This window comes from Cicer arietinum, chromosome 3 (genome assembly GCF_000331145.2).
Source record: "Cicer arietinum cultivar CDC Frontier isolate Library 1 chromosome 3, Cicar.CDCFrontier_v2.0, whole genome shotgun sequence".
In the NCBI taxonomy this organism is placed as follows: Eukaryota; Viridiplantae; Streptophyta; class Magnoliopsida; order Fabales; family Fabaceae; genus Cicer; species Cicer arietinum.
In genome coordinates, this window is record NC_021162.2 from 68342361 (window position 1) to 68368431 (window position 26071).

The window sequence follows — 26071 nt, forward strand, 5'->3', positions numbered from 1 at the left end:
ATATAATCTCTAATTTTATTGCCTAGGAAACTCCATCTGAGACTGAAACTCTCCTTCAATGTGAACCGTCATCATCTACAAACTTAGTCAAACTTTCACCTACTTGCTTGATTGCCCTGAAGAAAAGCAACATTATTTTAATATAAGATACCTGAATATTCACATAATATCACACCGGCAATCATAATAGTACTGGAAATCTAGAATGGTTACCAAAAATGTGTATTTGGTTGGATACATCTACCAAGCTTCACACATTTATATATTTTAAAATATATTTTATGAATCATTAAAAAAAAAAATATCTTCCATAAAAGTTAGAAAGTTAGAGTTTAGACGGATTCGTCATTTGCATAAGAGACAATAAAATTGACAGTATCAGTGAAATTTACTAATACAATAACTAGACCATAAAATATGTCTAACACACAAGGTAAAAATATATTCCCATGATTTCAAAAGCATCTTTCACTTGAATTCTAGTAAAATATGTCCTCTTAATGTATGTAAAATGTTCATGTATTAGCACCAAACAAAAATAGTTAACCTTTAGCATGCAATAAAAAAGGCCCCAACATAATGGTCATCTTTCTATTCCAAGATTAAATTTTCTAAGATAAAAACCGAAAAAATCACTCCAACTTACTACAGGCTTGTGACCCGTCAACTTTTGGCCAAATGAACTCGTGCCACAGAAGAAGCAGCTGCGACAGCAGCAACACGTATTCTGCCGAATCCAATATTCATTTCATAGTCAGTTAGTCATTAACCGTTATTTATGAGCTATGTGAAATAGTGTGAGATTGAGAAGCAAAACAAACTAAAAAAATTCACATCACCTCCTATGAACATCTATATACACATCTGTTTCATCCACGATTTCTTCCTGTGTGGACAGAAAAAGAATTAGCAAAATTCCTTCATTCTATGACTACACAACATATTGTATTTTCTGTTACACCAATAATACACAACAATCTCTATGACATAAGCTTTAAAGTTATGATAATAAATATAAATGGATAACTAGGTTTGTTGCAGATTGGTGTAAGTAGGGCTACCTGCAGGAGTTCTTCGAAAACATCTTCCAGGGTTATGATGCCAATAACTTCACCATCTTCATTATAAGGAAAGTGGTGGAAACTATTTGGTGAAGTGCCGTTTTCTTGGCATTGTTGGTCTGCATTCTTGGCATCATTACATCCTCCAGGGTTATGATGCCGAGAAAGTTTGTCAATATCAACAACATTGTGTGATTTCTCATATGACCCGAGTAATGGCACATTCAGTTGAGAACTATGTTTGGTGACTAATTTATCCTTGGATTTGTCAAAGTCACCAGCTTCCTGAGGGTTGTTTTTATCTCTCATAACCTTGACGACAGCTGCCATATGACTGTTTCCTTTTTGAAACTCGTTGAGGATATCGTATAAAGGCATATCTGATGGAACCCTGGGTTATTCATGAATAATAATTTGGTTCAGTTGATAAGTTTATAAAAGATGAAATGAAAGGGTACAATGGGTCAAACCTAGGAATGTTCCGGATGGAGACGGCACTAACTGGACTCTCTGTCTCAGCTCTTATAGTAAGAAGATTTTTTACCTAGCAAAGAGTAGCAAATAGAAAACATGTTATGACTTTACTTCAGCTCTAGACAAGTTACAACTTTTTTTTCTTTTCTGAATAGATAATTGACAACTTTAATCACACTTACTAGTAAGAGGCCAATTATATTTTTGGGGTTTCCACTGTATACGGGGATACGGCTATGACCTCGTTCAAGAATTTTCCCAATTGCTTCCCTGTGGTGATAAAACAAGTTATGGCTTTACTTAAGCTTTAAATACACTTTGAGCCACTTTGGATAAACTTTATGCGACATCTATTTATAGATTTGAACAGAAATGCTTACAGAAGCAAACGCACCAGTCCAATTTGGAATCAACATCCAAGGAAAAAGTTGACTCAATTGGTGTCATAGCCTCCTCTGCAGTCTGCATAACAATGTATAAATATACATTTGTATTTAAAGATATATGTTATCGCCGAAACAATGAATGAGCTTGAAAGAGAACCGAAGTTGTAACACATCCATAGACGGTTATCACTTGTGAAGTTATGATCAAGCAACAAAGAGAACCCGACCGATTAAGCTCATCAGAACAATTCAGCTAACAAAGTAAAGGTAATGATAATTAATATTTACCTTCAAAGTGAGATCTAGTGCTCCACTGATAATCGTTGCCTCATCATGCGTGAGTTCACCTCCTTTACCAGCCTTTAATGATCAACAGAATGAAATCAAAGGAGATAGAAAGATACTTGAAAATTTGACAAGGTGAAATTAGCAGCATTCCTTCATAGAAGCACAAATCACTTTTACATGGTAATGAATTAGAATGCGATTATTAGAACATATTTCCTGGGAAGTCCAGTAGTTAATCATCTTAATTAGGAAGTTGTACAAAACCAACATGGTGATTCAAACAGGTTACCTCTTCGCTATGGATTGAAACAAGGGCTTTCAATTGTGCTCGTCTAAACATTACATCGTGGTGTCCAAGCAAAATATCCAAAACCTAGAAGCACCAAGGTTATAGTATAAGCTCCATAAAATTCATGAACACTCCATAGGCTATAACCATAAGCTTCCATAGATTCCATCAAATAATTAACATCACAATAACTATAAGAAGCAAAATTCTATTGCAAGGGTAAAATTGTCGACCGCCTTTATGCTATGCTATACATTAGAATGTAATATAAAGTTAATGTAATTCCTTCAATTAAATGTATAATTTAGACAAGTATATAATCTTTACCTTTCCGATAGGGTAAGCAATTGGATAACAGATGATCATCAGAACACGTACGAGCCCGACAAAATTTGCACCGACATAGAGCCCATATTTTGTGCATATAGCTTGTGGGATGACCTAATCCCATGTGACAATGTAACAATCAATGTAATGTCCGGTGTACATACTTGAGTATAATGCAAGCAAACAAAATTGGAAATAAATTGTACCTCTCCAAAAGCCAAAACAAAAGTTACTGATAACAACACTGCTACTACAGGATGAAAAATTTTATCAAGGTAAAGTGGAAGTGCCTGCAAATCAAAAAGGCAAAACACGGACATCCAATCATATTTTACCATAATGTTACTCTGCCATATAACTTACTAAAACATCTCCATAAATATTTACATGGAGAGATATAATTAAGTACATGTGTATAACTTTTTTACACAGTCCATGTACAGTGATTGAATATATTTATTCTAAAAGTAACCCAAATACATACACAACAAAAAGATTTGATTCATGCCAAGTCATCACTTCATTAGCTAGCATTGGTTCTTATGATTAAATTTAGAGCCTATTCATTACATATTAAAAAAAAAAAAACGATTTTAGTTTTCAATAATTTAAAGATTTTTAAGAAAAACCTAATCTATTTTTGTGTTTGTCTACCGTAATGAAAATTATTTAAAAACAAAAATCATCTATCAAAAATGACTTCTTGAGAAACTACTCAAGCTGCTTCTCGTTTTTAAGCAGTTTTTAGATTCTCATTAAAAAAAAAAATCATTAAAGTGATTATTTTATTTTTTAAAAGTAAATTTTTATTAAAAAAAAAACCGTAGCAAACATGGTTTAAATTTGATGGACTGGTGTTGAGAAAGTAAATCATGTACGGTAATAAAATTGCCAAAAAAAAGTAACCCTATTTGAATTGAGTATGAATTAGAGAATGTAGAATAATGAAATAAAAAAATAGGTACCTCCATAGCACAAGCATTACAAAGAAGCAAAGTAACAAGCAGCTGGTGTTGTTTTTGAAGAATAGGAAAAATAGCAGCTGCAAGAGTGCAAAAGAAATGAATAGAAATAATATTAAAATAAGAAAGTGAGAAATGAATGAAAGAAACGAACCAGCTTGTTTTTTCTGAGTGGAAGAACCAGTTCTAAGGAGAATTTCAAGGTCAACAAGACCCAAAGACATTAAACCAAGAGTGAGACCAGACATGATACCAGCAAAGAGAACGAGTAAACATGAAATTCCAGCATAAAGAAACCACCACACAGTACCAAAAGGAACATCATCGGCGTCGTAAACGAAGGAACCAGGTGGAAACGCCGTTCCACTTCCGCCACTATTGCTAAACATTTTCTTTCTCAATCGGTTGCTGCTGCTACTGCATGAAATTAATTAACGATGTGATAATATTATTCAACATTTATGGCATGCCATTCCCCTTATTCATTTTTTTTTGGAGACTCAAACACCTCACATAATATTTCAGGTTTAAGGACTTTTTATTACAAAACTTGGACACATGTTATTTTATATGGACCTACAAGTAATGAGATAGTACGGTAAAAATAATAATATAAAATATATTTATTATTTAAACATCACAATTATTTATAAAAACTGTTTTAACGATAAATAAAATATCTGTATTGATATAATAATTGTAGAAATTATAAATTAAATTTATGTATTTATTTAACAAAAGTGTGTTATTATAAGTTATTATTTTCATTTAATATTTATCATAGATAGAATATACTATAAGACCAAAAACAAAATACACTACTTATTAATGTCGGTAGTTTTATATTTTCATTTATTATATTTTATTAATTTGTGTGTAATAATCAGATGAGAAGTTATTTTGATACAAAATAAATATATATTGTCTGTTAATTAATGAGTTTTTGTCAGCACATCGTTGACGACTTTTTGAAATATGAACTGAATCTTTATTATTAATTAAACTTTACATTGTTATTATCAAAAAGCATTAAACTAACAATGTTTGGCTATAATGATGGATATTTCCATCATATGCAGTATTAAATAAAGTTTAGTATTAAATAAGGTTTAGATAAGTGGATTTTGGTAGTTTATTTGGGTCAATAGTTCTTAAAATTTGAAAAATGTTTAAATAAATACTTATATATTATCTAGACATAATCGTTGATCCGATCTCTTAACTTAATTTTTGATAAAGTTTTTTCTTTTTTTTCGATTTAACATTTATTTATTTTTAAGTAACAATTTAATTTTTTATATTTTAAAATATCAACAATATTATTTTTTTTTACAAAAATTAACAAAAATTAAATTTTTCTTTAAACAAAACTGATAAAATTCAATACCAATTTCAAAAAAATTCATATATTTATCAAATGCATTACTCAAATATTCAAATAAACTCATATTTCTATCTCCAACAACATCAAATTCATCAAATAAAGAATAAAAATACGAGTTTATTCGAATATTTGAGTTATGAATTTAATGAAATTTGTATTATATTGAAGATGATAATTAATTTTATGAATTTTATTTGAAATTTTTGATAAATTTTATAAAAAAATGATAACGTTGTTGACATTTTAAAATAAATAATTAAATTATTACTTAAAATTAAATAAAAAATTATATAAAAAAATTAAAATATCACTTAAAATTAAATTAAAAGACCTTAAAAACAATTATGTATATTATGTATTAAAGAGGTGCTCACATAGAGAATGTAAGCCAATTATTTACATCTCAACTAACATTGATTGACATCACATGTATTATTATTGAAGGATGGATATTTCGATTCATCATATGTATTATTGATTTTCATCATATGTATTATTGATTTACTACATTTGTCTAGTCTCATTCACAATTTATTTATTTATATTATTAATAAAATATTAGTTATTATTTTTAATTAATAAATTTTTATTTATTGTATGTTAATATATTTAACTATTGTTAATATAAATATTTTAATAAATAAAATTTATTCTATCATTGAAATCAACACAATTAATTATTTACATAACTCAAACAACATATTTATAATAAAAAATATAAAGTAGTATTTGTTTCTTATACTCAAACATAATAGTATTGATATATTCTATTTAGTCATTATTATAAGCAACTTTTTTTTAGAATAGTAACTATTATAAGAAAAAAATTATTTTTTTATTTAATTTAAAATATTTAATGCTAATAATTGAGAACTTGACAACAAAAAGAGACAATTTAACAATTTTAACTTGTGTTTTGTATGAAATTTAAAAAGTTAATTTACTTTTATCTATATTTCTTAACATCTATAAAAATAATGTATTTTGCTTATAATGGTAACTAGAGAGACTATATATTAATAAATAAATAAAAAATATAGTATTGATATTGAAACTTGTTCGTTGTCGGTATTTCCTAATTTTTGCAATGATAGACATAAATCACTTGTGTGTAAACTAGTTAAGGCTGTTTATGTTAAGTGAATTTATTTTCTTCCTTGGTATGTTTTTAAAAGTCCTAATTTGTGTTAAGATTAACTAATTCACGTATATATATTTTATACATCGAGCTAGACTGATCAATCTAGAGTATATTCGAGAACATAGAAAGCATAGAAAAAAAATCACCATATGTTAATATATACTTATTTCTAAGAGGGACGTATTAATAACTTATAAAATATTTTTTAATATTAAAAAAATATGAAGTTTCAATTCGTAATTTCAGTGTCACTAGGAAGTTCCTCCTCCTTTATATATATTGGGAGATGGAAATATCGCGAAATTCAAATAAGAGGTCGTAAGCCTTATTACATAATTAATAAGCCAACAAAGAGTTAAAAAATAAAGAGGAGCCACGCGCGTAGGTTATGTTTCCGCATAACCCATTTTGAATTTATTTTTTATTCAAAATACTATATTTCAAAATTAATATATTAAAATATTATATTTTTTAAGTTTTAGAAAATTATTAAGTAGAGATAAATATTTATTTATTTTTAATAAATAAAAATATATTAAAATAATATATAAAAAGTATATTAATAAAATACATTAAATAAAAAAATTAAAATATTTATTACTTTTGAGAAATTTAAATAAAACATCACAATATAATTAAAGTTCTCCTGGATTAGCAACGCTTTATAGATAACTATGTATTGCTATTAAATTCAATGCGATGTCAATAGGAGAATGTGCAATATTGTTTCAAACTGAGCATAGTATTATTTATCCTCTATCGCTCCATAATCACTAAATATATGGATATTTTCACTTGCATAAAATTAACTATTGCAAATAAATTTTATTATATTTTTCTTATTTTTAATACTAAGTATTTAATATATCACTTTTATTTATTTTTTTGACATATTTGATTCTGGTAGTCTAAATTTTAGTAAAGTTCATCGTAACGACATAGAAGAATATCGAAAAACAATCGACCACACGACAGTTAAGGAAGTGTTATATTCATTCATACTTATTTAATTTTTTTAATTATAAATTTTTTACATATCAGTTTTATTGGAGATTGTACCTCTTGTTCCAACATGACTTTTCTGAAGAAGAAACGAACATATGAATTGCATATATCTATCTGCATTGTTATCTTATCATTGAAAAACATTGAACATCTATGAGGTCGACATGTAGTATGAGATGTTAATTGAATTAGATTTGGAAGAAAGAGAATAAACATTGAAATAAGTGTGATAATTCTATATTGTAAAGCCAATTTGCATGAAGTGTTTTACACCACAATAGAAAATATATTAATTGATTTAGCTAATACACTAAATTATTTATTTCTATCGAATAAAGTATCTCTAATCCACTTTTGCAACATATACTCACGTTCAGTTAATCCTCAACCAACCTCACAAGAACAACCAAAACGTAGATCCGCCTTCATCGTCGCTTCACCAACATATCAAACCATATATATTTTCCATATTATGATCCACCACTGTCACATGTACGTACACTTACAAATTGTAAAAATATTAGACGAATTCGATGATCTCTTTAATATGAGACTAAAAGACATTTAAGTGGATATGATTAATTAAAATTTAATATATTTTTTATTTAATGTATTTTATTAAATTTTATTAATATAATTTAATTTTTGATAATCGCATTTTCGAAATACGACCTCCTAAAGTTTTAAAAACTAAGACATTTTAAAGTAGATTATTTTAAAGTTTCTTCTTTTTAAATAATTGGGAAATACGAGAAAAAATTTCTCACGTCATTGCTCACGTAGTAGCCACAAAACTAATAAACTAAACAATTAAGTAAAAAGTCTTCGAAGTAGTAAAGCAACGTAGGTGTAAAGAATAACGCCAATAAGTGTTAAAAGATAGTAATATACTTTTCTTTTTTCAAAAAAATAATAATAATGCCAATAGTGATTGATTTAATTTTTTTAATATTAAAAATAATGGTCATTGCTTTTGATTTTATACTTGATTTTGTTGCTATTTTATTTTATAAATGTTTTTATATTTAAGGATTAGTTAGAAAAATAATATAAAGTTTTTCTTTTATCAATTATAACTTTTAGATTATGCAATTTTGATAAATATTTGATATTGAAAATTAAAATATTTTATTAATTTTTTTATGAGATAATTAATTCAATAAAAATGTTGATGTATTCAATTCATAATATGATCTAATTATACATCAATTTTTATAGTCTTAACTATTTTTTTTATAAAAAGAATCAAAGAGAATAAATTATAAAAGATTTTTTGATCTTTTGCCTATTAAATTTACGAATCCGCTTTTGTTTTCTTAATTAATAAATTTGATTTTAAAATATAGATGAAGAAGATATCATCTCATAGTCCATATATTTATACTATTTTTATTTAACATTTGAAATAAACTTTTTTTCTGTAAAGAAAATGTTGAAGGTAGAGTAGAGATTAGAAAAAGGAGTCTCGTAGTACTGTTTAATTAATCTTACAATTTCATCAAAATCACAATATCACGGTAATTTATGTTAATAGTTTATCTAAACATACGCTTAAGTTTCACAATTGCCTAGCCACCATGGAATAAAGAAAAACTAACTTTCGATGGGTCACTGTCTCTTTTCATCATGTATATTTTGTATTAACAAATTCATTATGTCAATTATGCCAACTTTTACAAGCCTAGGGCAGTGGTATTCTTTTGATTTAGAAAGAAATGACAAAAATATACGTGTAATATTCCTTCTCAAACTTGTCCATATTAATTAATGCATAATGTAACTCCTATCTCTAATTATAAGCATATAAAATATAACCGTTTCTATTTATTATGTATATTTATAATTTTTTTTAATACACAACTCTTATTAATATTATTAATTTTTTTGTAATATAAAAAATTAAGTTTAATATATTTAAATACAAATATTATTTTAGAAAATTTAACTCATACAAATAAACACATTAACTACATTATCAATTTTTTAATAAGAATAAAAAAATAATTGATGTTTATAAAAAGTAACGAGGTATAATAGAGAGAGTATTGCTGATGAAATAAAGTATATTTTTTGTCTGACCATGGTAAGCAACTTGATTTCATCGTAAATGTTATAATTTTGAATTATTCTTCTTATTATTACTTACTAAAATGGAAAGAAGAAAAAATCAATATGAATTTCGGCCAGACACATCCAATTATTGTTGGACTTAATTTGATGAAAGAAACAAATCATATACATACTAATTAAGGATGGAATAAATTAGTTGGATTCCAAGTTATTGAACATGCTTTGCTACCAAATTAGTAACTTCTAATTAGATGGAGCCATGAGATAATTATCTACCATGTTTGAAGAACAACATGAAATAAAAGGAAAGTTTTTAGTCTCGTAGCTCGGTTGGTGAACTAAAATACAATCAATGAGATTTAAAAAGAAAATCTCGAATCCAAACTAAAAAACTAATACAACTGTTAATTTACTAATATTTATATATAAAAAATTCATTTAACTTGTACAATTGTAATGGTATAATGATTTTTAAAGGCCATTGAAATTAAATTAGAATTAGATTTGAACTAGTTTATATTACTTGCTAAAGATTACAATATCATGTTACAAAAAGGCTAAGAAACAATTGGAACAGAAAACCTGTCATTATTTGCGTGTATTACTATATATTTGATCAACTACTTTTTGTGTATATGTGGTCCATTAAATATGCTGTATGCTTTTCAATTTTCATCACCTTGAAAAAGAGCTTGGAAAGATCCAAATCCCTTAAGTAGTAGTATTAGCTTTTTATGCTAGGGTAATGTCATATACAAAAATGTCATTTACTTTTATACTGTTAGATTTACCTCTGTATCTATGTAGTCTCATATTTTGTTTTAATCACAAATTCATATGTGATTGTTGTCTTTTTTGTGTCCTCAAAAGTCAATACTCAATTTGTTCACATAAGATTACCTTTAATGTTAGTGGATCAAAAGTCAAGATTATCCTTTAATGTTTGTGGATCAAAAGTCAAGATTATCCTTTAATGTTAGTGGATGAAAGAAGAATTGCCCATTTAGCTCAGTTGTTAACCCAGCAATAAGCATCACTTAATATTTTTTTTCTTCTAGAAAAATAGATTTGATGTCATGACAAGCTCCTTCAATTAAGTTACCACATCTCAATTATTGGATGAATTTTAGATGGTTCATATTCTAAGTTTATATTTTAATAAAATTAGCGATATGAATCATCTAATTTTTATCCTCAGAAAGAAATATAGTGACCGTAAAAGCTTTTGACGACACTAAAACTTTTTTTGAAAAACTATCATTTATTTGTTTGTGAGATATTTGTTCGCCTCACTTTTTATCTCTTAATATACACGGAATTTTTTATCAAGAAACTAAAAAAGTGTCTCTCTCACTCACACGTTTTGCATGATGTTAATTTTATCTATCATTAAACTACAATCCTCCCACCACTTTTAGACTAATTAATTTAAAAAATTGTTCACTTAACAAGATTGGTGAGCAAACTCCCTATTTTGAATAATTTGCATGTCACCTACAAAGAATCATCACACAAAATGGATGAGAAATTCCTTAACAAGTTGGAACTCAACTCATACTCTTGGTAACGTACATTTTGTAATTGCAACATACCAAAAAAAGAACTACCTATCCAAAAGACTATCCCTATAAATTTTAAAGTATATATATAAACAGAACCTTCAAGGGTACCTATATGAGCACTTAAACTCTTGTAATATTTGATGTATTAGAGTTGAGATTCCAAAATGAAGAGAATTGAGATTTTCAACATGATGGCAGTGGCTCTAACATTGTTGGCAATAGTGCCAAAGATTGAAGGCCAAGTAGGGCATATTATACCAACAAATCCACGTCCACTTTGTCCATCTCAGTTTGCATTAGTAAACTATGCATGTGGAAGGTTACCGTTTACACCAGGGCCCTTACCTGAACCTCCATCACCTGATGATGATGGTGGTGATGATGATGGTGGCGATGATAAAGGGCATAATAACCACCACCACCACCACAGACACGAACCTGGACACAGACACAAACATGGACACAGGCATAGGCGTCACCAGACACCGGAGGAAGATAATTGTTGCCGATGGGCTAGGGAAGTGGACAGCCAATGTGTTTGTGAACTTCTTGTTCGTTTGCCACCATTCCTTGTTAGGCCTTTGCATGTCTACACACTTGCCATTGGTGACGACTGCGAAATCACTTACTCCTGTGGTGGCCCAATCTGATTCTCAAACTTGCATTAATTCTGATGCAGGGACACGGTTACTATTATACCGTATATGTTTATTTGGTTATTTTAAGGTTTACATGTTAAGGTTATAGTCTGTCGAAAAAAAGGTTTAGTGTTATAGTTGTTGTTTGTGGTTCCTATAATACTGTCATTTAGTTGCCGTTTGTTCCCATATATACACTGGCATTTTTAGAGGTTGTAAACAAAGCCTCCATTAATATAACTAGATTTACTCGAGTTTATATTCTACATTTGTTTGTCTTAATTTTCTAGTTTCTAAGGGAATAGGACTATGGTAAGTTTAGAGGTTAGTAAGTCTGGTAAATTGTTCATTTGAGTGTTGAACTTGAGTGCTCTTGATCAATTCAACTTTAATTACTCATTAGTTAATTGAGTCCAACCACTTGATTATATATATTTGATATGAATTGAATAATTATGATTTAAATTAGCTAATTTTAAAATAATTTCACATCTAATAATTTTTCAGATTGTACATTGTACATCAGCCAAATTTACGGAGTATATTGTACAAGTGTGGAGATATATTTTTCATTATGCTAGGTTCTTTTACTCAATTGATTAGCATTTTATGTGTAGCTAATGCTTTTCAATTTGTTGTGAGAATTAAGAAATAATGGTTGGTGGCATTCATTATTCTACCTTGATACAGACTACAATGTTCTTTAAAAAAGTCTCAAAATAGTTATGACCATGAACATATCCATACAATTGTGATTTTAAGCATTCAGTAAGCTGATCTAAAATAACTATGATCATATCCTTTTGCTGCATCTTTTGAACATGGTATTAAATAAATAGTAATAAATGTAAGGACACCAAGCGGGAATAAATTAAACAACTTACTACAACATACAAAATTGCTATCCCTGAACTTTGGGACATATACACAAACGTTAAAATCTTTTGCAGAGCACTAAACATCAAACCTTTCAAACTTCATTTTCCCTTCATCTAAGATATTGATGGCCTTCCTTTTCTTGGAGAAAGTAGTAGCATCTTGAAATCCACTATGTTCATTAAATTGAGCAGCAGTTCGAGCCCGCAGTTCCTCCAAACTCTCACCTTCTTTCGCTCTCTCTATCACCTGAAAATTGTAAGGACCATTGTTTCTCAAATATATTGCAGTGTAAATAGAAATTATGGACACAACCTAAAAATTGGGAAAATTAAAGGATTGCCTAAATAAAATTTTAAAAATCCATAACTTAGGTTCACTTACCAAATGTCTGCCATATAAATGGGTGCTTGAGAGTGCTGTAAGAGCATTTTGTGCCTCCTGCTGAGTAACATACTCCACAAAAGCAAAACCTCTATGATTTCCAAACTTCATTGGCAACCTTAAGCTTTTAACCTGCACGGTTTGGAGCCATCAAACATGAGTGAAAGGAAAACATTTGAATACTAGCACCAAACAACTAAATGTACATATTCAGGCTGAAATGAGCAAAATAGAATAGTACATTAAGATGAATTTTAACTAAACCAATTGGCAAACAGATTATCCTAATTTCAAAATATCATAATGAGTCATCAAGTCCATTTTAATAAGTGTAACTCTTAATTTAGTATGTATCGTATTTCCACAATGTAAGATGTAAATGATATTAATTGGACTTCATATCTAAGTAATTGTACAATGGAACTCTAAATATAGTAACGAAACAACACGCCTGTTTCTACAAGTGGGTACAGGAATGGTGGTTGTTGAAGTCTAAAAGCTTTATAGTAGGTTACTAATTAATAAACTGTCATAATTTGCTTTCCATTTTGATTCATTTAACTCAACTATAATTCTAAACATCTTTATTTGATGCATCAACCACAGGTGTTTAAGATCACTATTGAAGGTTAGTAAAAATTCCTCAGAATGTGTTGTCATCACGGTAACAAATACATAATACATCAGTCATAATTTGAACAGGAGAAATAATGAATATTTACCAGCAATTGGACCAAATTATCACTTATAATTGTATTTACCTGGCCAAACGGGCTAAACAATTGTCTCAGATCCTTCTCTGTTGCCTCAAAAGCAACATTTTTCACAAGCAACTTTGTTGAACTCTTGTCTTTCTCAACTCTCTTTTGTACTTTACCATCAGTCTTGACATGACAAAGTTGTAAAATAAGAGCATGACTGTCCAAAACAGTCCCCTAAACCCAAACCAAAAAAAATAAATTAAAAACGCCTTTGTAAAACAACCAGAACTATAATTAGGATTTCAAATGCATATAGTATAGCATGCATCTTTTGATTCAAATGTGCAAATACCTGTAAATCGCTACAAACATTTGTAGCAGTCTCTGTGGAGTCAAACTCAACAAATCCGAACCCCATAGAAACATTTTTCCCATTTTTCAAATGCTTTTTCACCTATTCATGAAAGCAGCGAAACAAAAAAAAAAATGAAAAACAGTCGGGTCATAAAAAGTAAAAGGTGTTACTTAACAGTTAAACTCATTTACCTTGACACTCAAAATCCGTCCCTCTTTCATGTGCTCACTGAAATGTTTCTTCAAACTCTCATCTGTTGTCTTGAAATTTAGGTTCTTGACAAACAGGGACCGAGCCTGAAGTAGACAGGTAAATTGAATATGTGAAGAGCAATAATAATGCATTATTTAGCAATGATTAATATACACAATGTCAAAATCAATATTGACTGAAATGAAAAATAATCTATAGAGGACAAAGATAGGGACAATTTTTCCCCTAATGGCAAGGGCAAGGAATCAATAGTCCAAATTCCCATACTACTCTAATGTCATTTTATAAACAAATTAACTGATTTTTTAAATATAAAATGCTGAATAATATATTGATTACAAGCCCAGGGTAGAGCTAGCAGGCCAGCAATTGTGTATCTCCCCTTCCGAGGAATAAACATCCTTCATAGTCGATTATCAATATAGAAAATGATATTGTAATTCGTGTACTGTGCTAATTGAAATAGATAGAAAGTATTTTATGAACAGCAAAGAGCTGACTTGGGGCCTTCAAGAAAAGTTAAAAATGTTTAGGGGTTAAAAACTCAGATTACCAGTTACAACAATAAATTTCATAAAGGAAAGAAAAACTCAGTTTTAAAATTTATCAATGGTTAATACCCATATTTCCAATGTTAAACCGAGTCCCTAAACTTTTAAATAGTTTAGATTTAGATTCTTGAACTTCAAAATAACTTGTAACTGAGTACCTTTATTCAAGACCTAATTAAAAAAAACCATTTAAAAATTTAGGGACCTGATTAAAACTTTTTGGTTTAAGGATCTGATTATAAATTATTGACAAATTGGAAGAGCCCATTTCAAACTTGTTTAGTGTAGGGACCTATATAAAAATCTCAATTTGTGACCTCCAGAGTAATTAAACCTAAAAAGTAAAATGAATGTCATTTATATCCTTGTTTTATTGTAACATGCATTGCATGTAACTATGTAAGACTTGGATACATTTCTATATTTTTCTGTTTTATTATAATCCATCAATTTTCACAAAAGGCTAAAGCATCCCAACAAACAATACCACACAAAACTAGAGAAAAAGAAGGATAAAAACAGTATAGTAGGTCAAACCTCTATTCTGTCCGGATCAATATCCACATCTGTTATTCTTTCCACGTCTTGCTCCAATATCTGTCGCTTTACATCCGCTTCACCAATTCCACTATTCATCTCATTATTGTTAGATGTTGGTTTTGGGTTAAGAACATTTGAAGGAGCCCACTCCAAGTATAAGGGAGCATCCCTACATTGAATAGAAAGCAAAACATGTCAATAACCTTCGATGAATAAAAATATGGAACCCCTATTGTTAGCTGAGTGGAGGGGGGTTCGCTGCTTGACCCAAGGTTATTCTATCATCTGAAGAGAGGAGGGAAGGGGGATGAAATTGTGGTTAGTGTTAATTTAATCCTTCCCAACTAATTCTGGGCCTTAGTTCAATTACTACAGAAATACAAGTAAAAATTACGAAGTTACGGGATCCATTCTTGATTATTCTACACTCTATGGCCCCCACATTCCCCTTTTGTGTGAGACACAGATTTTTAACAAGGCGATTCTTCTCATTTTAAACTTCCCCTTTTTCAAATAACATAAAGAAGGAGGTCGGACCACATTAACTTTCGTACAATTCAGACCAGCCTCTTGCAAGGATAATAAGTTCTCATTCTTTCTTATGAAGAATAACACATATTCAACAGAGAAAGAAACAACAAATTCATTCAGTGAGGCTAACTTAAAGGGGTGAGTGTTTATTGATAAAATCTAATAAAATATTGTGTAACAGTTAAAACTGCTGCATGGGACTTGTGACCAAAAGAAAACAAAAAATCTTACTTGTAACGCTTGTAAGCTAAACCTCTAAAAGCAGCTTTAGCTTCTGCTGGTTCAAGGAAAACAACCTGAAATATCATCTCCAAATAATTCATGGCTTGAACAATAAGTAATTTACTGTAACTTATTCATCAAACAATTAACAGGTAACATTAAAAGCAATAACTTCTCAAATGCCTCACAGCTGAAGACAAGCTTCACCACTCAATTAAACAACTATGCAACAAAATACCAATAAGTATATTAAAGTTCCCAATATACAGTACATTACAATCATCTACAACAGATGGTGCAAGGCAAACAGATAGAACCAAGGGTCCATACCATGAATTATTATTAAGAAAGCTACAAATAAAACAATAATGGTGACATAATGTAGTATTTCATAATTTGTAAAACTTCCTTCACGAGATTGCTATTGTTTCTCTTTTGGATATTAGGAAACAAGACTGTTCTACAGCCATATATTCTGAAAGAAGAAATACTATCGAAAGTTGAATTCAAACATAAATGAATGAAAAATTTATTAGAAATTATAACAGAACTAGGTTAAAAGATAATAAGCTATCAAATGGACCCCCCAAAATAAAGAAAACACATAGACACATATGAACATAAGAGAGGAAAAATTACCAGGGCCAATGTTTTTGTCGAGGGGAGGATTATTTTATCCAAACTACCAAATTTCCCAAACATCTTTGCAAGTTCATTTTCCGTAGAACCATAGGGCAAGTTTTTAACTAAAAGTACATGGTTACTTCTTTTCACGCCATCAACTTTACCCTTCACAAGCTCCTCCAAAGACTCCACATTCACTCCAGCTTTTTTAAATGCATTTTTAGTCTCTGAAATCACTTGAGTTTCTCCCAAAGCAATGCGTACAGCAAGATCGTCAGCTTCTCGATCTAGTAAATCACTTTTACTAACACCATATTTCCGAGCAATGTTTTCCACAACCTATTAACATCAACACGTGATTAAAATTTATATAATATAAGAGAACAAGAAACCTTCTAGCAATAGAGCACCACCAAAAACATTTTAGGAAGAAAAATATACAAGCCAACGATGTTAATTCCATCACTAGAGAACAACCTATTTGCACCCGCCAAAGAAAGAAACAAAAGAAAATGATATGAGAGGAAATATTATATTGCGAAGAAAATATGCAATTATGAATGCATTGGAAAATAGAAATATCATCATTGCAAGTTCTCACACCACACATACCCCCAAAATAAGAATCGGTACTTGTTTTATGTATGGAAATGAAACTTAAGGATAATTATTATAGCAAAGAAAAAAAATTTGAAAAGTAACAGGGAATATACAAATACAAGGAACATAAGTAATCTTCCAAAACAAAGTACAAATTTGACAAAGGGTGTTTTTTATGCACATTGCAGTACTGGACAAACAGAACAACACAATACAAGTTATTGAATTACAACCCAACTTTTTGTTTTATTTTCTGTTTGGTGATCAGCATACAACATAAGTAGTTTTGAGGGACATGAGGGGAAGAAACAATGGAGAAGGTATAATGAGAGAGAGGAGGAGGCTTGGATATTTTTTTTACTTTTCAATGTTGCTTTGAGTGGGACAAAAAGTTGTCTCATGGGATTGATTATTGAGTAAGAAAATTTAACACTAGTCTTACACTTCAGCTTTCATTTTGTTTTGTTACACAACCATTCAAATCAAACATGGAAAAAGTATTTTTGTGTTGTCCAGTCTTTTATTTTAGAGCAAATTAAATGCACCTAAAAGTTTTTATTATTATTAATGAAACAGCTAATATGCCCAACTCTATGCATGTTAGAAATAACAACAACGATGAAATATCCATTAGATGAGCAACTGTGTGAGACTATAATAACAAGAAACTCTATGGTCCCGTGCAAAAAAAGATGAAACCAGTTCAGGTTTTTGTTAAACAATAGAAAAAAAAAAACGGATTTTATGAAATTTTGAAATCAAGAATTAAGGATAGACTAAAATAAAATAACATATGCCTCTTGAAACCACTTTAAATGTTTTTCTTTTTTGCAATTACTTCGAAAATTGTATTTAAAAATTATGCAAAAATAGATTAAGTATTTGTATTTAACATCTTAAATACTATTTATACAAATATTAAAGTTTTCAAGAAAAAAAATTGTAATTCACTAAATGACACTCTAAACAAAAAAACGAGACCACTCTCATTGTTTTTTCTACTAGACCATAGAAGCTCCCTAATAATAATTCAATCGTAAGGTTTTGGGGGAAAGCGCCGAAGAGGAAATACTTAAACTGAGAGCATCCCTCTTGAACAAGTGAATTTGGAATACTGCACAATGCCACAATGTTTTTACCCCCCCTTTTTGTCAATCCTCAAAACCTAGCCAGAAGCAATTACAGTGTACGAGGACAAGCTCAGCTCACCAAGGACCCCGAAAAAAATCTTGTTCCATGAGGAAATGGTTGCTTACAGTACAAGAACAAGTGATTTGCTTCTGAACTAGAACAACACATACATAAAAGCCAGTACAAAAATGGTGAAAAGTTGAAAACAAACCACATGTGATTTTCTATAAAATAAAAAATATAAAGACAAAAGAAGCATTATTCAGAACTTCAATATACTATTGCAAATTTGGAAACTCAAAGAATCAAATATTAGCATCATAGCTTTCATTTCATTAACCGTAAGGAAACATACAGTATCAGAGCGCATGAACAGACTATTCCATGCTCTGGTATCTCCACTAGCTTCAGCTGCTTTCCTCTCTTCCTCTCTTCGTTGTTTGAGATTTTGAGAGCCTTGGTCCTTGGAGACACTGTTCGTACAACATGTAAACCATAAAATGACATGATAATGCAATTTAATACTGTGCATGATGCAATATATGCCTTACTCTTTATTGTTTGTAGGTCTTTCTATAGCCGGCATAACATGCAATAGTCTTCCCTGGAAGATTGAATTGTCTGACTCTTGGAGCGCCCTGATAAGCATTAACATACCATTGTGTAAATTACTGTCAACTGATGACAAGACAAGTACCAGCTAAAGTTTTGAAATAGTATTAGTGTTAGAAGACATATCAGCTATTTGAATTTGAAATCTAATGACGTCATAGCTACAGAAAACATTGCATATAACCTCCAAGAGGTTCTTAGAATCTTTTAGAACTTTTCAATAACTCAAACAATACCTAATATTTTTTAGGAGAAAGCCTAAATGGAAAATCCAGATTTTGATCATTTAAGCACATAATATTTTATTCAGTTAAAAGTATAACTTAGAAAAACAAGAATACAAACAAGACACTCTTGGAATTCCCTTCTTAAAAAAGAAACACAGAAGAAACGAAAAGGGAAACCCAACCCTTCACTTATCTGCCAATACACCTTTAAATAGACAATGGATGAATATTAAAAGAATGAGAAGAATCCTTGAAGACATGAAAAATAAACACAGGCCTTATACAAGACTAAAGAAGCACGTGTGACACATAATCATAAAGTCTTCGCGCCTCAGTTCTCCCAGATCCTCTAAAGTTAATCAATGGAATTGTTCCAAGTTGAGAGGCCACACTCTAAATGAACCAATAACCACCAAATAAGCAACTCCATGTGGATGTGACTGTAGTGTACGTAAGCCTTTGATAAGGACTTGGATACTATGGGGTGCCTTAATCGCACATATGGAATGTTCGGTGGAATGTTAATGTGGTTTGGTTCTTCCCTCTTGATAGGTAGCTTTTACAGGAAGGTTTGCCAAGTGCTTTGATACTTATCGGTCTTTAACAGTAAAAAGGTCAAAAGATTATTTATTCCTAGTGCCTACATCTGCAACCTGAAGTTTCTTTCAAAATAAAATGACTTAATGCTTTAAAAGCATTCCCTCACAACTTCTATTAGTCAACCATCAACTAAAAGAAAGATTTACAATATAACAGTAGTTGGTATAAATAAAGGTGAGAACAATTTTTATCCATCTAGTTGTTACCTGGCTGCAAATTCTGGAGCTGAAAAATGAATATAAGCTATTCCTTTGGATCGTTTTGTATCCTTATCAACAACTAAATGAACCTGTGAGATACTACCAAACTGACTGAAATGCTCTTCCAGCTCCTCCTCACTGCAATAGAACAGCACTAAAATGATAAAATTCAACTAGAAATATAAATAATATTAAGGTGAATTGAAACCACAGAATCATTGATAGATATTAGTAATGTAGAAAATTAATTGGCTGAAGACATTCCTTCAGTGGAAAAATAATAATTGGAAAAGTAGGCAAAACAATATGAAATATGCATCCATAAGATAATTAGAGAAATTACGTGGTCGTATATGGCAGATTACGAACAAACAGTCGATACAACTCAGAAACACCTTTCTCATCTTCTGGTTTTGATAATTTCCCCCCCTCCTCAGATGCATTCACTTGAGGCTTATCATTGGCAACATCCTCTCCAAAAGTACCTTCTTGGCCCTCAAGGTCTAATTCTTGAGCATCATTTCTTAGGGTTCTCTCAGAAGGGTTATGACCACAATTTTCTTCATGTTCACTAGCATGACTATGGTTATCTTTGTCAGCACATTCCGAATCGCTGTTGTCATCGCCATTTTCGTCATCACTGCTTTCAGAATCAGACCACTCTGTTGTCACTTTACTCTTGAAATAATCCATATCAGACATTACTCCATTATGTTCAAGCTCACGTGACTTGTTTGGTTGTTCAGGCTTATTTGGAACTCCATCTACTTGTGAGCCACTTTGACCTAACTTAGGATGGTTTGCAACTGATGTACTTTGGCTCTCCTTGTTCAATATTTCTTGGTTGTTACCATCATTGGCTACATCTGATGTATCATTTGCCCACAGCTTTGACTTCGCCCGAGGTTGCATGACCTGAAGAAAATCTTGAAGCTGCGGGTCATCAATGTCCTTAGAATCTGCTACTTCTACTTTAGCTCTAGCATGTTTGTTCACATCCGGGGTGGTCACTTTATTGTCTTTTTTTGTTGAATGCCGACTCCACGGACGAGGAAGATTTGCGTCACCGAGTTTTTGCGCCACCTGTTTGTTCAATGGTAAAGCATTTTTATGGCTTTCAGCTTCAGTAATAAAAATATTGAATAGAATAGGATAAATAATAAAATAGTGTGAAAGAAATTAAGAAAATATAATGCAATAAACAACAGACCTCACAAGTAATTCTAAGCGTGTCAAGGTAAGATCTGTTAAAATATCGAATCGCTTCCTGAGCTTCCTGGTCTGTACGAAATCCAATAAACGCAAATTGGCGACTTTGGCCTTTCCTGAGTTAACCACCAAATCAACACAGAGCAGTTAAGATTCTAAATAAGAGTCCTGAGGATTGTGATAGGATTTTATGATTCAAAGAAAGAAACAATACTTAGTACGCATAAGCTTGACATCAGTTACTTCTCCTTTCTGAGAAAATAACTCTCTTAGTCGATCCTCCACGACATATTTAGGGAGATTCTTCACACATATCCTCGACCTGGAAACACAGCGATAACCAAATCATTTAGCTTATTTTGGTTTTGATTCAGAGTGTTTTCATTAAATTAAGACAAAACTAGATTAATCATTGGAATAAGGGTATCTGCTGTGTTTATGTTTCTCTCTGTAATATGCTGCTATTAACAGTTTAAGGGTTTCTCTAGTCTATAAATATTAATTCATGCACCAATTTTTCAGAGTTCAGCATATACATCTCTGAGATTCTCAATTTTTTTCTCCTATTCTATCAGTTTCTTCAATTTCCTCAACGTTACAAATTCTAACATGAATGAATGGCACATTTGCACTTACATGGCTCCTTCTGGTCAGGGTTGGCTCTGAGTTTTTTCTTGTGCCCTGGGTAAATTAAAACATTCATAGATACACTTAGAAATCAATATATAGTCAGAAACCCTAATTCAAGAAAAATTGAAAGAAAAAAAAAAAGCAATCCTAACAACGTAAAATCGTAGAAACCACACAGCACAAAAAAGGAAGATATAATTGAAGTAGCAGACAGACAATGAAAGAATGAAGAGATATACCCGCTGTTCGTATACAGTGGAGGGGGGCCTGCAGACAACGATGCGGCGGCGGGGGGCGTGCAGTCGGCGATGCGGCGGCTGCAGTGCTGAATGAGAGGGAACTACTATGGACTGAAAAGCTGGGCTATTGGTTCAAAACGCTTTATTTTTTTCAGATACACTTGTGTTATGTCAAAAAAAAATACACCGTTGGTTTGGTTTAATTTAGGGCCCATTTGTAAATTCTAAAAACTGAGATTTTTTTTTTAAAATAAATATTGTTTTCTATTTGCTTTTCGTTTTAAAAATCATTTCTTATTTAAAACATATTTTGGATTTTTAATTTTTAAAAAAATTATTTTCTTACAAATAAATTCTAAAAAACCTATCTTTAGTTTAGTATTTGAATAAATATTCCTCAATCAATCCGAGTTGAATTAGTAAATTCTTAAGAAAAATAACTCAAACTCCTTGTAAAACTTGGTCTGTATTTATTTGCGATTGTAATTTTTTTTCTATTCACAAATCAAATACAAATGAGAATCAACTTATTAATAAAATAATTACTGTTACAATGTTTAATAATTCTTTGTAATATTATAAACATCAAATTTTATTGTCTAATCTTTAAGTTAATAATTTCTATTGACTAAATTAAATATATAACTTTTTTAAAATTAATACTTCATTAAATAAATACAATTCAACATAAAAAATTCTTATGAAAAAACACATTAAATTTCAACTATAAAATTTTATATCTACAAATATTCATAATTCGACATAATTAATATAGGCAAAATTAATCTAGAGATATATTGAGGCCCACTATATAATTGTGATCATATATGACCTAATTTTTATTGTGTACATACTAATACTAAAAAATAATGGTTTTTTTATCTAAAAAATAAACAAGTAATAATAGGTTTCATTATAAAAATTACTAAAAAAATATAGTTTTTAATATTATACCTTTAAGAAAATTAATTAATTATATTATAATTTTGAATAATTCGTTGATCTAGATTTATATTTTAATTTTTTTTACTAAAATGGAACTTTATGAAGCAGCATTTTTCACCGCGTATATTCGCAAATAATTCTGCATCGGGCTGAACGTTTACTAGCTTTTTTAAACTTTTTTTGTAAGAAAAAAAAAAATAAGCTTTTTTGAACTTCATACGTTTTTAATTTATCTTTTTTAGCGGTGGGTTTCTTGCACAGTATACACACTACTAAACGCTGTCGTCGTTCGGAGCCGAAATACACCAACTTCTGCTTCTGCCGCGATTTCCGATTTTTCCACTCTCACTCTCCTCTTCTTTGCCACCATGAAGCTCGTTAGGTATGGCCTCTGTCGTTTACTCGTCTTTCTCCATTTTCGTTTTTTGTTTTTGTTTTACTGTTCTTTTTTTCAATCTGAAGCTATAAGGTTTATATGAAATCTCGAACAGGTTTCTCATGAAGTTGAACAATGAAACCGTTTCAATCGAGCTCAAGAATGGTACTATTGTTCATGGCACCATTACAGGTACTCTTCACTATTACGCTGTCGCTTTTGTTAAACCCTAGTTTTGCTCCGCGTCTAGTATTGCCGCATTTCAGTAGTTGATGTTCACTGGTTCCTCTATGGCTAAATGTAATGCATTTTTTGACCTAATCCTCTAAACATTACCCTAAAAATTTTAAAAACATTTTTGTTTTGAAATAGATTGTAAATTATTCTTTTTGTTGTGCATAACATTTAAATGATGAGAATGAGATTTTTTCCACATATTGTATGTTAATATTTGATATCTTATGCTTCTGTGGTCAATTGATTTTAATTTCTCATGCTTCGTAGATGTCAATGCCATCCTATTTGCCTAAAAACAATAGTTCCATTATAGGTGCAAAAAGGTGAAGCTGGAGGCGGATTTAGCTAGTTAAATTGCATATTCCATAGTGAATGCCTGTAATTATGCTTGTGGTGCTATGTGTTAACACCCACACGTGGTCATTCTCTTATTTTTAGGCCAATGTAATAGACTATATAACATATAAATATAAACAATTTATTATTATTATTATTATTATTATTTAGAGTTAGATGGATTGAATTCAAGGTAAATCTTTTAGGTGCTTATGAAATACGATGTCAAGTGTTTGTGTTGCTAATTGAGGTAGGTTTGTCATAATCAACAATTATCTTATTTCATTCCAATGAAAAAAGTCATGATCATGTATTACCTACGAAGTATTATTTTGGTTTTTTTGAGGGTATAAACTTGTATTTCCCCATTTAACTTATTTGCAGTTTCCATTATATTTCAACATTTGATACAAGTTCTGCAGTCGTAGTAATTAATTCCTCTATTAACAACTTCCTGTCATGCCAATCTGAGTAGCTATTTAGTAATTTCCATGTTATTTTCTAAAAGACAGTGTCATAGGCTACTTTTATTGCATATCTATTATGCTTTGGAGTCCTTTTTATCTCCATTTAGTGGGCCAGATGTTGATGTTCTGTTTTACGGAGTCTGTTCGGTTGTAGTTTTCTTCTTTTTTTCTTAAATATTGACATTTTTTGCAGGCATAAAATTTTCTAGTAGCTCATAGGTAGCTGCTTGTTAGAATAATAATTTTGAACTTTGAATTATATCTTCGTTTAAACTTGTTATAGGATAGGATTGTTTTTGCTGGCTTTTCTTTGGCGTTCTGCTCTTAGCTTTTCCCATGAGAGTTGTCGATTTTTCATCTCTGGCTTGATAGAGAGATTGAAGAGCTTTCTTATTCTTAGTTATCCTTACTTCCTTACATAATGAATGCGATATTTCTTGTCGTTTCTTGTTTTGAAATTTGAACAATGTCTTGTTCTCCACTGATTGCTGCAAGTATGCTTCATAAACTAATGAAATCTAGAGTTCCTATGCTGCATCAGTTTAAAGCCTATCTGTTATGCCTGTTCCACTAGTTTAGAATTACAACTTACTCCAAACTTGGCAAAAATACACCATTCTCCTCCATCACTTTCAACTGAATCCCCTGAAGTCTGTTTTATTTTATTGAATTTTAGGATGCTAGTAAATTTCTGTGCCTTTTATCTGTGATACTGATGGGGTGAGAAATGTTTTGATTTTTGAAGCATTAGTTGTACTGATCATTGGACTTGTTGCTATGCTACAACAGGTGTTGATATCAGTATGAATACACATCTGAAAACAGTTAAACTAACTTTAAAGGGGAAAAATCCAGTTACTCTGGATCATCTCAGTGTTAGAGGCAACAACATTCGTTATTATATCCTTCCTGACAGCTTGAATCTTGAAACTTTACTGGTTGAAGAGGCTCCTAGGGTCAAGCCTAAGAAGCCAACTGCCGGTACTGTATATTATTTGTTTGTAACAGTAATGTTTTTCAATCAGAGGTATTATGTCTTGCTGGATTGTCATCTAGGGGATATCTGGTTTTCAATGTTTTCATTTTAATTGCAGGGAAGCCATTGGGGCGAGGACGAGGGAGAGGACGTGGACGCGGTCGTGGTCGTGGCCGTTAAATTATGTATCACATATTTTATGGATTTGGTTGTACCTTTGTTGTAGGGAATTTTTCTGGACTGTTTGAAAGACATCAGCAGAGTGTTATTGTGAATTAGTTGTGTGGAGTGTTAATGATGCTATTTTCTTACATAAGTGATTTATAGATGTAGTTTATAATTCCTGCTGGATAATGCCGAATACCAATTAACTAAAAGAAGCCGCCTACAGGTGTAGTTTGTTGGATAAGGTAATGACGTTAATAGGAATCGCAAATCATTGGTATTGTTTGCTGTGGTAGTTGTGTTCATTTAATAGTATTAGTATTTTTGTTACATGTAGGTTGTTTGGAAGAAAAAAAAAGTAGATAATAAATTAACTTAAAGTTGGAAATGTTATTTTTGAGTTGAATTGAAACATGGTAGCTGAAAATTGTAAATTAGCTCCGAATTAGAAATGATTTGCAAAATTAGCTGATGTTTGTATGATGTGTCGTACAAAACTTATTTGTTTTGCATATAAAAGTATATTTTCTATTATTT

At 30.6% G+C, this 26071-nt stretch overlaps 4 protein-coding genes across 4 annotated transcripts; 2 read left to right on the forward strand and 2 right to left on the reverse strand.

The window, feature by feature from the left end:
• Nucleotides 1–4325, reverse strand: LOC101500191 (putative DUF21 domain-containing protein At1g03270). The gene is made up of 13 exons (XM_027332276.2): nucleotides 3942–4325; nucleotides 3791–3867; nucleotides 3032–3115; nucleotides 2826–2939; nucleotides 2499–2582; nucleotides 2210–2281; nucleotides 1930–1997; nucleotides 1718–1805; nucleotides 1532–1605; nucleotides 1062–1452; nucleotides 840–886; nucleotides 647–727; nucleotides 1–116 (listed from the first exon to the last, which is right to left on the reverse strand). The coding sequence occupies exons 1-12, from the start codon at nucleotides 4174–4176 to the stop codon at nucleotides 664–666; spliced, it is 1398 nt and encodes a 465-aa protein (XP_027188077.1). The 5' UTR covers nucleotides 4177–4325; the 3' UTR covers nucleotides 1–116; nucleotides 647–663.
• A 6713-nt stretch (nucleotides 4326–11038) lies between these two features.
• LOC101500505 (uncharacterized) lies at nucleotides 11039–11989 on the forward strand. Its single transcript, XM_004493597.4, has one exon. It carries the CDS (start codon nucleotides 11114–11116, stop codon nucleotides 11597–11599), a length of 486 nt encoding a protein of 161 aa, XP_004493654.1. The 5' UTR covers nucleotides 11039–11113; the 3' UTR covers nucleotides 11600–11989.
• A 295-nt stretch (nucleotides 11990–12284) lies between these two features.
• Nucleotides 12285–22199, reverse strand: LOC101500827 (uncharacterized). Its single transcript, XM_004493598.4, has 16 exons — nucleotides 22033–22199; nucleotides 21800–21844; nucleotides 21378–21485; nucleotides 21165–21279; nucleotides 20298–21037; nucleotides 19961–20092; nucleotides 18867–18953; nucleotides 18671–18788; nucleotides 16600–16923; nucleotides 15970–16034; nucleotides 15205–15376; nucleotides 14095–14199; nucleotides 13901–14002; nucleotides 13609–13782; nucleotides 12848–12979; nucleotides 12285–12712 (listed from the first exon to the last, which is right to left on the reverse strand). Coding segments are annotated over exons 2-16 (2547 nt in total). The 5' UTR covers nucleotides 21802–21844; nucleotides 22033–22199; the 3' UTR covers nucleotides 12285–12541.
• Nucleotides 22200–23202: 1003 nt separating this feature from the next.
• LOC101501155 (small nuclear ribonucleoprotein SmD1b) lies at nucleotides 23203–25819 on the forward strand. The gene is made up of 4 exons (XM_004493599.4): nucleotides 23203–23359; nucleotides 23469–23545; nucleotides 25183–25374; nucleotides 25488–25819. The coding sequence occupies exons 1-4, from the start codon at nucleotides 23346–23348 to the stop codon at nucleotides 25547–25549; spliced, it is 345 nt and encodes a 114-aa protein (XP_004493656.1). The 5' UTR covers nucleotides 23203–23345; the 3' UTR covers nucleotides 25550–25819.
• The last annotated feature ends 252 nt before the right edge of the window (nucleotides 25820–26071 follow it).